Genomic DNA, 17,840 nt, shown 5'->3' with positions numbered 1-17,840 from the left:
CATGAAGGAGTGTTGGGTTTTGTCAAATGCCTTTTGTACATCTAATGAGATAATCATGTAGATTTTGTCCTTCAGTTTTTAAAATTCGGTTGATTTATGAATGTTGAAACATCTCTCCTTCTCTGGGATGAAACGTGCTTGATCATAGTGGATGACCTTTTTGAATTGTTCTTGAATATGGTTTCTAAGTATTTTATTGAGAAATGTTACACCTATGTTTGTAAAGGAAGTTGATATGTAATTCTTCTTTGTTTTGTCTTTATGTGGTTTAGATATCAGGGTACTGATAATAAAATGAATTGGGCAATGTTATTTCTGTTTTCATTTTGTGGAATAATTTTAGTGGTGTTGGAATTAACTTTTCTTTGAATGTGTGGTAGAATTCTGCCCTATAATTATTTGTCCCTGGGCTTTTTTTTTTAATTGCGACGCTTTTAATAACTTTTTATTACACTACAAGTTATATGTCTGTTTAACTTGTTTATCTGATGTTGATTTAACTTTGGTAAATAGCATATATCAAAAAATTATCCATTTCTTTTATATTTCCCATTTTGTGGAGCACAGGTTATTAAAGTATTTCCTTACGATTCTCTAGATTTCCTTGGTGTCTTTTGTTATGTCTGCTTTTTCATCTCTTATTTTGTTGATTTAGATATTTTCACTCTGCCTTTTAGTTAATTTAGATAAGGGCTTGTCAATCTTACTGGTTTTCTAAAAGAACCACCTCTTTGTCCCATTGATTCTTTGTGTTGCTCTTTGTTTCTGTTTTTGCTTTGTTTTGTCTTTTTAAATTTCGGTTCTGAGTTCGATTATTTTTCATCCTCTATTCCTTATAGGTGTGATTTATTTTTTTGTTCTAGAGCTTTCAAGTGTGTGTGTGTGTCTTCTTTTGATATTGTTCATTTGATTAGTTATCCCCTGGGTTTCTTGAATGTAGTTAATCTCCTTAGGTAAGAGTTTTCTTCTAGCACTTTCTGATAGATGTTGTATAAATTGGACTTTGTCATGGAATAACTTTTTTCTCCATCTATGGTAATTGATAGTTTTTCTGTGTATAGTAATATGGTGTTTATGATCACTTAGAGTCTGCAGCACATCTATCTAGGAACTTCTAGCTTTCAGATTCTCTGTGAAGTCAGATATAATTGAGATATGCCAGATATTGTATGTTACTTAGTCTTTTTCCTGAGGCTTTTAATATTCTTTCCTTATTCTGAATGTTTAATGTTTTGATTATTATGTTCCAAGGGGAATTTCTTTTCAGGTTAAGTCTATTTGCTATTCTGTATCATCCTTGTTCTTCAATAGGGCATCTTTTCCTTTAGGTTAGGATGTTTTTCTTTGATTTTATTGAGTATACTTTCCATTTCTTTTACTCTGGTTTCTTTTCCTTCCTTTACTCTATTATTCTTAGACTTGGGCTTTTCATAGTTTTTTTTTTTTAGATTTTCTGGATATTTGTGCCAGGAGTTTTTTCAGTTTAACATTTTCTATGACCTATATATTCATTTCTTCTATCATGTCTTCAATGTCTGATTCTTTCTTCTATCGATTGTTTTCTGTTGGTAAAGCTTGCCCTTGAGGTTTCTGCTTTAGTTCCTAAATTTTTCATTTCCACATTTTTTTCTCACTTTGGGTTTTCCATCAATTCAGTTTATTGATTCTAATTGAAACTCTTTCAGGTCTCAAACAGTTTTGTTTTTGTTTCTCTTTTTGTTTTTTGTTTTCTATTTTTTTTCCACTGTTTGTGTTTTCAAAGATTTCTGTAAGTATTTAATCCCTTCTTTCAAGAGCTCTGTCATAAACATAAAGGCATATGTGTTTCAGTTATATTGCAATATTCAGGGTGTATTGTGGTAGGATTGCAGTGTTCTAGTGTAGACACATTATCCTGGGTATTGTTATGTTCTTATGCTAGTGTCTAGGCATCTTGGCTTGGGAAGACTGTAGTTCTAGGTATTGGTATCTACTCTTGTCTTTGATGGGTAGATGTTTTGTTCTTTGGTTTCTTTTTTTTTCTTTGGTTTTTAGGAGAGTGTGGTGTCTGTGTGTGAGAAAGTCCTTTGTTTCTTGTCAGGTGTGGCCAGTGGGGACACAGTAAGAATGTGTTCCTGTTCCTGGGTATTGGAAACTATGGAAACAGAGATGAACTGGGATGGGGAAAAGGGGTTCATAGGAGGGAGAGGATCTGCTTAGTTAGTTCCCCGGGAATGAGAGCAGAGAGTAGGTAGAGGCCACAGCAGAAGAGATGCTACAGACCTGGGGAATGAAACTACAGGATTGGACTTGGAGGAATCGATGGAGAAGTGAAGATCTTCGATTAGGCTACTTAGTTCTCTGGAGGAGGATTGTAATTTAATTTTAGAAGATGTAAATGAAGTCCAAGTTGCTTCTTGGTTTAATGAGTCTGTCCATGCTAGCTCATAAGCTCTTAGAAGTTGGTTTTAATAAATAGGTGCCAAAGTATTCTCACAGCTGAATGACTATTCTTATCTATGTTGATTTTATCAACTAAAATTTGCTACTTTTAATGGTTTTGTTCTGTTTATAAGGGTAATAGGTAAATTATCTTAATTTATGGTTTCTCCAGAGTTGGTATCACAGTGGAAGGCATTCTGTGTTCTACAATGAAATCTATGTTTATATAGAGATAAGCGTGTACCCAGGAGATTTGTAAGCTTTTCTTTTTGCATAAAACACTCTGAATTGCCAGAGATAGAGATGCCTTGAGCCAGAACCATGGGCTTGTGCCAAGTTTTTTGTTGTTTCCCTATTCCTTGACCATAAGTGGCTACAAAATCTCAACATTCTAATTTCTTTCCCAGAGCACTCATTTCATGCATTAGAAAAATCTATCTCCATTTGCATATGAGTCTAAATGGTTTTCTCTTTATGTAATCATATAGCTTTAAAAATTAAATTAAAATAGAAATACATTTTTCTCTTTGATCCTTGGGGCTCCTTCCTGGTATTCTCACTCTAACTCTTCTCATGTCTCCCTTGAAGTTGATTTTTTTATTATTATTATTACCTACGTGTGTGTACCATGCACAAATACATAAATACAAGCTGTTACATCTGCTTTTGTTGTTTGTATATATATGGTTTCAGGGCTGACCACTTTGTATCTAATAACTAATAACAGAGCTCATCTCTCGGAAGAGTTACTTTTTCCCACCTCCTAGCTGTCAGTGGTTGTCTATCATTCTTTGTCTAGGGGTGCGGCCTATGAAAATTTCCCCTTTTCACATTAACATATCTATGGGTATTACTATTGTTCCAGTTTTGTTTATGTAGCGGTTTCTAACAGACTATTTAGCAGCAGGCTTCATGTTATTCTGTCTTCTACATTCCTCCAGCCTTCTCTTCAGCCATGTTTTGTGAGACAGGCATGCAGGAGGTATGGTATGGATGTGTACTCCTATGATATGCTGATCTCTGCTTTGTGCCTAGTTTTAATTTACTGTATTGGTTTTCATTCGGTATAAAGAGAAGCTTCTCTGATGAAGGATTTCTTAATAGAAATAAATATAAGAAATCAAATTTGTTAAACACAATGGTTTGAAATACTTTCCTCTAAACCAGTTTTTAAATTTATCCCCACCTCCTTTTATTTGTTCAAGACAGGGTTTCTTTGTGTAGCCTTGGCTGTCCTGGTCTCGCTTTGTAAGTCAGGCTGGCCTCGAACTCACAGAGATCCGCCTGCCTCTGCCTCACGAGGAGAGATTTTTAAATTTCAATGTATAAAGTTAAATTTAACCAAGGAAATTGACAGTACCTTGTATAGATAATGTATAGATGTTACATATAATTACCATTACCATAGATTTATCCACTAACTGTAAATATCTCTCTGCACTGCACTTATTAACTTAACTTTGCAGCCATAAGGGTTTCCTGTCACTTTATTCATATAATTAAAATCCACCATTCACTCACTTCTCTAAGATTTAGACTTAATAGTTACAAATTCTTTTTTTTATTAATTATTCACTTTAAACCCCAGTCACAGCCCCCTCTCTTCTCTCTTCATAGCCCTACCCTACCTCTGTTTTTCTCTTATCCCTCTCCTCTGCTCCTCAGAGTAGGGGAGCCCCCCTCTCCCAGGACTGAGTGTGTCCTCTTCCCCTGTTGCTTGCTGAGATAACTGCATTAGGGAGGAGTAATTGAAAAATAGGCAACAGAATTCATGTCAGAATCAGTCCCCAAGACCCTCACTAGGGGACCCATATGAGGATGGAGCTGCCCAGTGGCTACATCTGTGTAGGGAGCCTAGGTCCAGTCCACGTGTGGTCCTTGCTTAGAGCTTCAGTCTCCACAGGGCCCATCTTGAGCCCTGGTTAGTTGGCTCTGTTGGTATTGCTTGATGTTATTTTTTTTATTGTAAGCCTATGATGAGTTAATAATTTGCACTCTTATTGTCCCATTCACAATTTGTCATCTGATTTAAAAGAGAATGCTAAATTTCAGAACTCATACTTGTATCCTCCTGTCCCCATCTAAAAGAAGACATCAAACAAACAAGAAGCATAACATATTACAAAACAGAAAAAAAGACATTAAAGATAGCAAGAAGCATAACATTACAAAACAGAAAAAAAGACACTAAAGATATACATAGCAAAATATAGTTGAATAGGCACTAAAAAAGATTTACCTTATTCTTAGATTTATTTTTACTTTTAATTAGGCATGTATGGTGTGTGTGTGTGTGTGTGTGTGTGTGTGTGTGTGTGTGTGTGTGTGTGTGCATATGCATGCAGTTGCCACAGAAATCTGAGTTTCATTCAGAATATTCTGACTATGGTTTTTCCTTTCCCTACTCCTCCCAGATCTTCTCCACTTCCTCTCTCACCCTTTCTTGCTCCTTTTCATTAAAAATTAAGCTAGAATCTAAAATGAGAAAAAAGAAAAGAAAAGAAAAAATGAAATAAAAAGTAATCAAATCTTAGTTGAATAAGACAAAAGAAACAAACAGAAAAAAAAATAGAGGGCCAAAGAAGGAGCACAGTGAACACAATAGACAGAGAAACACACATTTGCACACATAAAAATGCCATTAAGACTCAAAATCAGAAATATTAATATTTAAGTAATATACTTTTAATAATAAAAATGCCCAAATGAAACATTATGAAAGAAAAATCCCTGAAAAGATACCATTAAGTTTTATTTGGCTTCTAGGATCCTCTGGATCCTTGTACTTTGCTATTCTCCCATGATTCTCTCATCTAGACTCCCAATAGGAGGTCCTCCCCTCTGTCCAGTTTCCTGGTAAGTGAAGGCTTTCGTGGGACATGCCCCTTGGGCTAGTAGGCAGATATAAGTGAGTATATACCATTTGAGTCTTTCTGCTTCTGGGTTAACTCACTCATTATGATCATTTCTAGCTCAATCTATTTGTCCACAAATTTTGGGAATTCCTTGTTCTTAATAGCTGAATAGTATTCCATAGTGTATATGTACCACAGTTTCTTTATCCATTCTTTTATTGATGGACACTTAAGCTGTTTCCATGTTCTGGCTATTATTAATAAGGCTGCTATGAATATGGTTGAGCAAAGTTTCTTCTTGTGTGCTGGAGCATCTTCTGGGTATATTCTAAGGAGTGGAATAGCTGGGCCTTGAAGAAGCCCTATTCCCATTTTTCTGAGATAGCACCAGATAGATTTCCAAAGTGGCTGTACTAGTTTGCATAGGCAGATTTGGTCCCAGGGGTACCGCTCAAACTATGGCACCATTACAGCCAAGGACAATACAGGCTGTAAACTTCAAACCCCTACCCAGATCTAGCCAATGGACAGGACATTCTCCACAGTTGAGTGGAGAGTGGAGAGTGGGGTATGACTTTCACACATACTCTGGTGACCATGTCCCCTGGAGGGGGAGGCCTGGTGGCACTCAGAGGAAGGATAGCAGACTACCAAGAAGAGACTTGATACCCTATGATCATATAAAGGATGAGGAAGTCCCCCTCAGGCACAGTCATAGGGGAGGGGAGTAAGGGGATAATGGGAGGGAGGGAAGAATGAGAAGTTACAAGGGATGGGATAACCATTGAGATGTAACAAGAATAAATTAGTAAAAAAAAAAAATTGAAAAAAAAGAAAATGATTTCAATATAACTTAAAAACATGGCATTTAAAAAATAAAATACTTTAGTGAAAAAAATGATAACAAAATAAAAATGTAAAACAACAACAACAACAACAACAACAAAGTTTCATTTAGCCATCTACTGCTGGTTATATAGCCTACACTTAAATGTGGTTTGTATACCCATGAAGACTCTGTTAGAGAAAACTACCTTTTTTCTTTGAAGGCAGTAACTGAAGATAGTGTCTGAGGCAGGGATGCGGGCTTGCATCTACTTCTTTTCTCAGCACTGGGGCCCTGTCTCCCTTTGACCTGTACCCACTCTGTGCATGCTGCATAGTCTCCGTGAGTTCATATGGAGTACATACTCTAAAGCTCCATGGTGTCATCTCTCCAGCCTGGAGTGTTGCTTTATATGTAAAAATAAGGTTACTGGCTCTCGTACTTTTAAAATTTTAACATACACATCTGAATTAAAAATATATTCATTCGTATATTTATCTATAAGCTAAACAACTTCAAATGTCTACTTATAAACACTATCAGTTTTTAAATAAGTAGTTCAATAATATTAATATCATTCTTATCACTATAAATATATATATAATGCATAGACAATGTGTAATTTTCGTTTTTAAAAATTAAAATAGATTCTTTACCTGGGACTGAAGAAACTCTTATGGAAGAAGGTGAAGATTTTGAGAAAACGTCTAAAATAACAGAACCTGTAAGTGTGTGAATTTATTTGTTTTTGTTAATTCTGTAGCACACAGAGAAACACACGTACCCACACACACATCTACACACACTGAGTCGTGAGTCAAAGAGAGAAAGAGAGAGACAGCTCACTAAGAGAACATCTCCAAAGAACACAAGGAGTAGAAATAAGCATTCCTTTTATAAAGAACACTTAAGTGTATTCACTGTTCCCTAAACATGGCAGAGTTCTTGCAGCAGAAGGTGACCATTTACTGTGTGCACAGAAAGGATGTGTAAAGCTCTTTTGACAGTGTGGGAAACTTGACTGAGGCAGTGGTTAGTTCCCATGAGCTCAGCTGTTACTACAACATAGGCCCATCCCAAGAGCTCGTGAGCTGCCGTGTCATACTTCGATAAATTAAGCTGTATACATCCGAGCAGAAAAGTAAGTGCTTTCTGTATCTCAAAAGCTGCCATGTTCTTTGGTGCGTGCTATCACGAGGTGTGAACTCCTTGTAATTTTTCTTTTTTTTTTCTTTATTAATTTATTCTTGTTACATCTCAATGGTTATCCCATCCCTTGTATCCTCCCATTCTTCCCTCCCTCCCATTTTCCCCTTATTCCCCTCCCCTATGACTGTTCCTGAGGGGGATTACCTCCCCCTGTATATGCTCATAGGGTATCAAGTCTCTTCTTGGTAACCTGCTGTCCTTCCTCTTAGTGCCACCAGGTCTCCCCCTCCAGGAACATGATCAAAAGTTCACCATGGTGTAATGAGATCCAGTTTCCGACTTTAATGCAATTCAAAATTAAAAGAATAAATACAGGAAAACCATACATCTCTATGTGAATTCTAAATATAAAAAATTTTAAAGGAGTTTGCATTGCTTTAATGCTAGGGCTAATGCAGTCTTTTATATTTAAGCAGTGTTTATATGTTGTTCATCTAGTCTCTGTATGTTTGCTGGGGTTTCCATAAGAAGGTACCACGGAGCAAGTGGTTTAAACAATGGAAAAGTATTTCCTCCTAGCTTTGGAGGTACAAGTCTGAGATAAAGCACTGGGGCCTGGGAGATGTCTGTCTCCTTCCCATGCCCTCATATTCACCCCTTTTCATTGCTGGTGCTGTCCCGGGTCCTCCTTCTAACCAAGATGGAGTGCCAGAATCACCACGGATAATAGGTTTAATCTACCTTAGTCAATGTATTTTAGAGAACTAGATCTTTTAGAACCCAATTACAAACATATTTTGAGGTAATCATAGCACTTTATGGGTGTACAATGTAATCCATGCCACTATGGTGAAATGACACCCAGACTATACAGCAGTTCATTACAGCTGAAATCTTTTCTATTGGGTATAATAATAAAGCTAATTCCAAAAATTCTAAAGAAATTAATGCTATTTTTCTAAAAATACTACTTTCTTGCTACAGGTATCCTAGTCGTTATTAATATGTTCGTTTTTTTGTGTTTCTTCTTACATAGTTATTACTTGCCCCTGCAGCATTATATACCGCCTACTTCTTTGTTTATTTTCCTTATCTTTCCACCATAATATAAAGTCATTTTTTGTTTTCTTCTTCTCTTTTCTGCACATAGTAGGACAATAATACATGTCTGTTATGTTAAAGATATTTCTTGGAAATAATCCCTCAGCATATCAGAGCCCTAGGAACAGGAGGAGCCATCTTCATTTTATGTAGCAAAAAGGTTATTTCCCCTTAACGTCTGCATTCCCAGCCACCGCCTACCGCTTGTCCTCAGGATGAGTAGCCAGAGGTGATAAAACAGGCTCAGAGAAGCTCAGTCACCAGACCTTTTCTGGAACCGTGTATTCCTGTTAAATATTTTCTTGTGTACCTTACAACTGCTTCCTATCTACCTGTCTTAATTCTACTTCTGGAGTGACAGCTTAAGGCCAGGCTGTTTTCCTTCAAAATAATACTAGCTACTAATACTAGCTAACTAATACTAGCTAATTAGACTAACTACTCAGAGCTGTCTTAGCTTCCTTTCAGTTGCAATGCTAAAATACTCTGACCAAAACAACTCAGAAGAGGAAAGGAGTTATTTGGCTTCTGCCTGTAGACCACAGTCCACAACTGAGGGAAATAGGTCAGGAACTCATGAAGAATCTTGTTGTAAAATCTATGGAGGCCTGCTGTGTGCTGGCTCTCTGGTTCATGTTTAGTTGGCTTTCTTATTCAGCCCAAGACTGCCTGCCTAGGAAATGCTACCACTCACATCAAAAGAGTGACCCAGAGACATGCCCACAAGCCAGTCTGATGTGGGCAATCTCTCAGTTGAGATCCCTTTGTCACATGACTCTAGGCCATGTAGGTTAACAGGTTAATCTAAGACACAATCTGTCAGTATGTCCTATCTAAGGCAACTTATTCAACCAACATACAATCTATACTTTCAGCCAGTTCTTACATTATATAGTTTCATTATATACCTTGGATACTTTGATGCATTCTTGCCTGCTGAGCCTCCAGTAAACTATGAGTTACAGTATAACAAAATTCAGCATTGCAAACAATGTTGCTACACCAGAGAGGACGATGGGGTCTGTGAGACAAATATTATTTTTTGATTGTAAATTGGGAGTGCATCAGCATTTCTTTGAAAGGCTGTTTTCTCACTTACAAACTTCAGTGTACATCCATAATGACGTGATAGGAAAGCTGGATTATTGTTCAGACTGTAATAACTTGTGAGTCACAACTTTCTCAAAAGCTTATTTAATCATCTGGGATATCTAGCAAAGTTTATAGTTCTTCTTGCATGTGTAAAAGGATGCTATCAGACTATGCATAGTGCCTCGTGCCTGTAATTTTATTCCTTAAGCAACGGAGACAGAAGAAGCAAGATTTCAGGGTGCATAGCGAGTTGGAGGCCAGTCTGGGCTACATGAGATCCTATTTAATCAAAACAAAAAATATTTTAAATTAGAAATGATACTTATAGATTCCTTTTTTTTTTTTTTTAATTTTCATTTGTTCGCTTTACACCCCAACTGTCGTCCTCTCCTTCATCTTCTCCCAGTTCCACCCTCCCTCCCTTTTCCCTGCTCCTCCCTGCCCTCCTCCCTGGTCTTCAGAAAGGGGGAGCCCTCCTGCATTATCATCTGGCCCTAGCCTATCAAGTCTCATCTAGACTGCCTGCATCTTCTTCCTCTGTGGTCTGGCAAGGCTGCCCCACTGAGGGGGAAGTGATCAACGAGTGGGCACCAGAGTCCGTGTCAGAGGTAGCACCTACTCCCTATGATATGAGACTCACAAGGAGACTCTCCTGCTTTCCAACTACATCTGAGCAGGAGGACTAGGACTTCACCATGCATGGTCCTCGGTTGTTGCATTATTTTCTACAGGCTGCCCTGAGCCCAGATTTGTTGGATCTGTTGGTCTCCTTGTGGAGCTCCTGTCCCCTCTGTGTCCTTCTATCCCCCAACTCTTCCATAAGACTTCCTGAGCTCTGCCCAAAGTTTGCCTGTTGAGTCTCAGTGTCTGCTTTGACCCTCCACTGGGTGGAGTCTTTCAGAGGACCGCTATGGTAGGCTCCCATCCTGTTCCTTCTCGGCAACTGCTTCCAGTTCTCCTTGTTAGTTAGCTTCTTTAGGTCTGTGGATTGTAGTATGGTTATACTGCATCATGTGGCTGATATATCTGCCTATAAGTGAGTACATACCATGAGTGTCTTTCTGGGTCTGGGTTACCTCACTCAGGATGGTCATTTCTAGCTCCATCCACTTGCCTGCAAATTTCAAGATTTCTTTGTTTTTAATAGCTGAGTAGTATTCCATTCTGTAAATGTACCAGAGCTTCTTCATCCATTCTTTGGTTAAGGGACTTATAGGTTGTTTCCAGATTCTGCCTATTGAGAATAAAGCTGCTATGAGCATAGTTGAGCAAATGTCCTTGTTGTATGACGGAACATCTTTTGGATATATTCCCAGGAGTGCTATGGCTGAGTCTTGCAGTAACCCTATTCCCAATGTTCTGAAAAAGCACCAGATTGGTTTCCAAAGTGGTTTGCACTCCCAGCAGCAATGGAAGAGTGTTACTCTTTCTCCACATCCTAGACAGCATGTGCTGTCACTTGACTTTTTGATCTTAACCATTCTGATGGGTGTAAGGTGGAATCTCAGAGTTGTTTTGATTTGCATTTCCCTGATGACTAAGGATGTTAAGCATTTCTTTAAGTGTTTCTAGGCCACTCAATATTCCTTTGTTGAGAATTCTGTTTAGTTCTTTGCGCAATATTAAATTGGATTATTTGGTTTGTTGGTGTTTAATTTCTTGAGTTCTTTTTCTAATGGCATTATCAAATTAATTTCTGCCTACAGTGTTTAATTTACATTAAGACTTCTAATATCCCAGTGGGGAAAATAGCTTTGTTTAATCAAATGATTTGTAAGTGACTTTATATTGGCTCCTAGAATACCTTTGTCTTTTTCCCAGAATGATCAAACAATGCTTTCATAATGAAAAACTTTGTTATATGTCAATTTTATTTTCATTCATCCATTAGATTTTGAATTCTTAAAATTTCAATTGTATTTAACATCAGATAATCTATTTAAATCTCCTTTGGAAATGAGTAATAATTAAAATAATAGATAAATAAGTTAGTGTTATAAACATGGCACTTTTTAAGTAGTAGCTGTTTTTAGTACCAAGAAAGTGCAGATTTAAAAAGTAAATTATTTTAAGATAATTATATTTTTGGATATAAATTCCCTAAAGTGTGCATTTGTAATACTTTTGGACATTATTTTAAGTAAATCTAGCTCATAACATTTCCTAAGAACTAATACAGAATTGAAGCAAAAGAAAAATAACTTTTCTATGTATTTTTGTCATAAATATAAAACATTTCAAAGAAAAATTTCAGTGATGTCCTGCAAAAGTATAAATATGTCACAAATAGTACAGTTATTTCCTTGGCTGATGTGCATTAATAAGTGGACTCAGCCCGTTAGACAACTCCCCCACACCTGAATCTGTGCTTTCAATATATCTTGAGAATTTTGGTATTGGAAAGGCAATGCTTAGGTTTAGAAATTTTTATTTTTCTCTGCCCCTCAGAGGAAACCATTCTTCTGGAATGTTTCTCTTCTTTTTCTGATCTGGAAAGCTATTTAGCATACACATAATCCATGCAGATTAAAACTGGATTTGTCAGGTAAATCCCTTTATTAAAAATGAGTGAACAAAAAGAAAAAGTCTTCAAAAGGAAAATACCAAGCAGCAGGTACTGACCACTGTGGCTTAGCTTCACGGGCATAATAGCCAGATGCTTTAGATCAACGGTTGCTGAACATTTACAGAAAGATTTTTCACATTTCACAATTCCTATGGTGCTCTTAATATTCAGTTTTCTGTTTTGTTTTCATGAAATTAATTAAATGTATGGACACAGAGCAAAGATGAAAAGGTGATCAAGGAAGAGATTTGACCTTCAGTGACTTATTGTCTTCTTCCTTCATAAATACGTATTTTATTTAGTGACTCCCATAAGTCTTTAACTGGTTACTATGGCTTCTGCTGAGGATTCCTGAAATGCCCAGGAGTTACTGGAAGTTATATTTTTCCTTCCAAAGGGTATTGTTTACTGGATGAAGTATGTAAAATTGGCTAGAGTCGGAGCAGTGGTAACAGCATGGATGTGTAGGGCACCGTTATTTCATGGAGCATTTGACACAGTGACTTTAATATTCTTGGACTTCTGTCTTTCTGTGATGTAATCACTTTGAACTTGATAGCCATCATGAGGATTAAGTTGCAATTACTTTTAAGTGAGCACATTGGGCTCTCACTACATTTTAGGATACTTCCTGGCATAGGCACAAACAACTGATATTTCTCAATGGGAAGCTTTTTTGGATCTGAAATTCCTGTTAAAAACTACATGTAATATAAAACACACACACAATCTGGGTCATCCTCATTGGTTAATACCAAAGGCTAGAATTCATCCTTAGGTTAAACACATAGTAGAAAGCTAGAGTTTGAGGGACTGGATTCTAGGAAGTGGCTTTTTATGAAAGCAAGGGATCATGTGAGTTTGGGGCTATATAGATTAGGTTTGCTTAGATCTCCTACAATTGGAGAGGTCTGAGAGACCAGGGTGTCAGGACAAAAGGGAGATACTGACAATGAGAAGAGAAACCAACACACACCTTACATGTTTTGTCTGTTCTTCTGCTGAAAAGTGAGTGGTTCTACTTCATTCTCTGCTGATATTTGTAGCCCCTACTCAGTACTGAGACTGAACCTGTCTGGAAGCACAAACTTGCACACTTGCCATTTTCCAACAACCCCATGCATATGGACTTTAAAATGAACAAATTTCATAAGGTCTAAATATAGTAGATTTTGGTAGTTCAAAGGCTTGATAAAAATTTTTTTAAAGTGTGTTCACAGCATCTGTAACACAAACAATTGCCTGATCAATTCAGAGAGTTTTGACAGCAAGGACTTTGTTCCTAAATGAGCTCTTTATAATGGGAAGAATTTGATAAATTGGTTTTTGTTCATTTAAAAATTAATTTCAAATGCTGTGCAAAGGTTAGCAAAAAGTCTCTGCTGTATATCCTTTCCCTGTCTGAATGTTAATAAGCAGAGTACAACCTTCTTATATTAAATCCTGCATGCTTCGGAGAATTATAGTAAAAGAGGAATTCCTCCACACAATGAACATTGATTGCTAAGGCTAGAGGAGACCTGTAATCCGCTGTAACCATGTGATCTCTGTAACACGCATGTTGGTGACATACCTTTATGTCTCTGCCCCTGCTGTCTGGCCAAGCAGTGTGTGCTCATCTGTTTCTTCCCTCTGCCCAGATCTTTATCGCTTCTTTTGTAAGTCACACATAGCAACATAGCATCCTCATGTATCTTAAATACATACGAATAACCATTGGACTATTCACCTAGCCATGACTTTGCTGTTTCTACTCTCTCCCTTGTTTCTTACTAATGTGGCTATTTCCGACTCCCAACAAACCTACCCCACAAAAATTCTCTCTGCTTTATCATCTTTACAAGGCGATATCTTGAGAGATCCTGCAAATTCTTTTCCACACTGATGTATAGTATTATGTTAAGTAAATCAATTCACATATTTTATAGAGTATATAATTCTATGCAAATTGATGTAAAGATTGAATACGTTGGTGAAGAAGTTGTAATGTTTTTCTCTTGCATTAGATAGTTTGCATGGAAAACAGATAGACAATCCGGACTTATGGACGTTACTCTAAGCATATTTTATTTGGCTTATACTCTTGTAAAATGAAAAGCAGAAGAAGTGAATGTTCATTACCATCTCACCAGATAAAAGTTTTAAATTATGGCTGATTTTGTGTCTTGAAATGATAAGTTGACAAATTGCTGGCAGGTAATTTTAGCAATGAATTTTCATCCAAAAAAAGGATGATAAGTAACTGTTCTCTCAAGGTTTTAATCATTTTCCTTATTTTCTTTGTGGAATTTTACTTGATTTTTATGACTTCCAGTTTCAGGATGCCAAAAAAGCTGCTTAAAATGTGGTCCTACAATAGGCACGTTTATCTGACCAAGTTTTGGGACGAAGTGGGATTTTTCCTTTAGGAATAGCAGGGGCTTTTGGTTTCTAAAACTTCAAGTGTGGAAACATTGGACAAAATCTATGCAAGAATTATCTTTGAAAAATCTATGAGTTTTTTAACAAGTAATTTCTAAATGTTATATTTGCATAAGAAAATGGCCTAATACAATGAAGTATAGCATAATAAATCTTTAAGCATGGATTGGGGTTTTGTCAAGTAATTCAATCTCTCTGTCCTTCCAGAGCATCTTATTAAAAGTATGGCCTTATTTACTGAAATTAGTTAAATTTTGCACTTATCTTTTATGGCAATGCGACAAGAGAATGACCTAATGTGCTCAGGTGCAAACAGGCACAATTGATCTTCTTAGGTAAACGGTACCCAAGAAGATGTGGGACATCATTTTCTTCTTGTCCAGGGATCCTATCATGTTCCATGGATTTTTGCAAAGATGATAAGCAAAAAGGAAAATATGTTTTGACATTTTCAATGTTTTGAAGTTAGTGTTTGCTCTTTCAAATATTATCGCATTTATATGTAACTGAGCTTAGGGGGGAGGAGAGGGACTTGGGCTATGCTTGTGCTGAGCAGTGAGGCCCAGAATCTCTGATTATAATTTGTACTTGTGTAGCGGGCATTTTCCGTGAAACACATGAATACTGACTCCCTTCGTGGATGTAGAAAGAATTGTGCTCCCCGTAAATGGCTTTCTATACATTCTTGTCTTCTTTTTTCAACTACGAAAACTTTCTAGATAGTCTAAGATAGCCAGTTACAGAGCGTTTTCCTGTGGAAGTCCACACATCTGTAGATTTCATCTTCCAACCACATTCACTTAGACGAAGTCATTTTTGTTTCTTATTGTAGAAGATGGTTAGGTACATAACTAGAGTCTAAGGAGTGTGGTTATTAAAATAACATGAAAGGGGGAGGGGGGAGGGAGTGAGAGTGGGACCTGGAGACGATGAGGGAGGTGGCTACAGGAATGGAAAGTGAAACAAAGATTTTTAAAAAGGTGTTCTTTCTATATGTTGACCTAACATGATCCACATTACAAGAAATTACTTCTTATTTGTGTAGGATTTTTAAATTATTTAATATTTTTAAAACCCTACATGAATGAGTGTTTTGTTTGCACGTATGTCAGTGAACCCACTGTGTGTCCATTGGCTTCGGGGAGGGCACAAAGAGGCATCTGAAGAGGCATCAGATCTCCAGGGATTAGAGTTACAGACAGATGTGAGCTGCCATGTGGGTGGTGTAAAATGAACCCAGGTCCTCTGGAAGAGTAGCTAGTGGCCTTGATCACTGAGCCCCATTTCCTTCATTTTAAATAAATGATGATCATATTCTCACAGGATTTATAGAGCTAGTTATAAAGTTTTTTTTATTACCATAGCCACGTCTTACAGTGTGTTAATGTCTTGTTGTTCACTTTTGAAAGTGGGAGACTTAAACTTCAGTGTGAAACAAGAAGACAATATGGTCTTGAGCAAATAGTTGAACAAATGTCAGGCTTTCAGATTTTCCCAGCAGGTTGTCCAGGCTATTGATGTGATCGGGGGAGGGGGGGCATTGGGGGGGGCAGGGCATGAGCAAGAGCTGATGACATTACTGGGAACTCACCTTTCCAGCCCCACGGGTGATTATTTATGTCTTACTTCCTAGCAAACAGCTAATTCTGAGTCCCTTGATGTGTTGCGCAAATATTAATTTTCTCTGTTTGTTTTGATATGAAAAGGGCTGCAAACACTGACTTAGTTTGCTCGGGATTTTGCTCAAGGAGGAAATTCTTCAGAGAAAACGCTGTGCATATAAATTATGGATGATGTCTGAGTGCTTCATGCAGACTAAATTCTTTAAAAGGTCAAAGCCTAGGGTACTTTAAAATTCTTCATCTGTTCCTGAAAAAGTCTATTTGGCTTGTTTGCCAAGCATTAGAATCACTTACCAGGATTAAACATTCTTTTAACATATATAAATGCAAGTAAACATCTTGTAAAATTATTTTGTTATGTCTATAAGTATAAAATGAAACATTTTTGTCCAAACATTTTAGTTGGATATCTTAGTTAACCACATATCTTCGATCACTAATGAATATTTTTAAATTTAATTAATTAGTTTATTTATTTTCTCTCTGTGTCTGTGTACATCCATGCACATGAGTGGAAGAGGGCTTGTGTGGTGGTCATAGGACGAGCTGTGGGATTTGATATTTTCTTTCTAACATATCGGTTCTGTGATTGTACTCAGGTTGGTGTGTTTGGTGACAAGCACCATAATCTACTGATTCTTTATTTTTTAAATGTATTTTTTTTCTGTGTATGATGTGTGTGGTGTGTACATGTGGCACCACATGCATGTGGAGGTTGGAGACTAGCTTCATAGAGTTAGTTCTTTCCTTTCCCCTTCATGTGCTTCCTGGGAGTTTAACTCTGGTCCTGAGACTTGCATGATTATCTTGCTGACCATATTAATCAATACATTTACATATTACTTCTAAATGTGGGGGTTTTTAATACTATTTTCTGCTTCACTGCTCATGTCTTTCTTGTTTTATTTTTTTCCCCAATTGACTTGACTAACACTCATTACATTACTCTTCTTCACATTTGTTGCAAGTAATTTCAATAACCGTTAGTTAGCACTTAATGTTCTAAAGTTTAGTTATACAGAAGTCACAGTTTTCTCTTATAATTTTTCATTCCTTTTACACTTACTTTCTTTTCCAGTATTCGATGAGCATATACCTTCTAGTTATTTGCAGTTTTCTTTTGGACTCCTCAATCAAACTTAAGTTCTTTTTGTGAGGCAAAAAATTAATAACATGTCCAAATGAAATGTGGAACTTACTTTCTCTCAGTCTAAGCTTCCCACATGTCATTACCCCCCAGTAGTACCATGGATCAGAAACCCCCACCTTCAACACAGGCTTTTGGGAAACTCCTATTGTCCAGGTTATTATGGCATTCCTTTCTTACTAGTCTAAGATTTTCTTTGCATTTAAATATACTCTGGAGAATAATGGCATAAGGTTTACTGAATTTTAATTTTTTTGTGTTTGAAAATTCCACCACCCCGCTTTTTTTTTAACCAATGATCTTCTTACATGATTTATAAATGAAAGAACTGAAATTATGTGGCATGTGATGATCTGTCTTGATTTCCTCTGTTCATAAATAATAAAGCTAGATGGGAAACTCCACCCCGAGATGATGCAAATCTGGATTTTGTTAATGTATCCACTCTATCAACTTAGTGGGGAAGGTTTGTGCTTCTTGTGGCTTAGTCACTGTAGCTTTACATGTTTAACACAAAGGAGGCAGAGTTCCATTTTAATTCCATCCTGCAAAGTCAGAGTTAAGCCATCAAATAATAGCTAATTATTCATTTGTCTCTCTCTCTCTCAGCTTTGTAATATATTTTTTGTATATAATTTTT

At 36.8% G+C, this 17,840-nt stretch overlaps 1 protein-coding gene across 8 annotated transcripts in view; it reads left to right on the top strand.

Annotated features, from left to right (window-relative positions):
• The window catches only part of LOC311598129 (uncharacterized protein C8orf34 homolog), a 413,498-nt gene that overhangs the window by 307,987 nt on the left and 87,671 nt on the right, over positions 1–17,840 (top strand). For all 8 annotated transcript variants that reach the window (XR_014779488.1, XM_084783016.1, XM_084783017.1 and 5 more), the window contains one exon: positions 6,750–6,826. Coding sequence is in view for 7 of the 8 variants with exons in the window: in XM_084783016.1 (XP_084639142.1) it covers positions 6,750–6,826 (77 nt within the window). In the remaining variant the exon portion in view is untranslated. The remainder of the gene's footprint in view (positions 1–6,749; positions 6,827–17,840) is intronic.

The sequence above is a fragment of the Acomys minous genome, assembly GCF_964271855.1.
Source record: "Acomys minous genome assembly, chromosome: 1".
NCBI lineage: Eukaryota > Metazoa > Chordata > Mammalia > Rodentia > Muridae > Acomys > Acomys minous.
The sequence above is the reverse complement of the archived record's forward strand: the minus strand, read 5'-3'. Positions and strand labels throughout refer to the sequence as shown.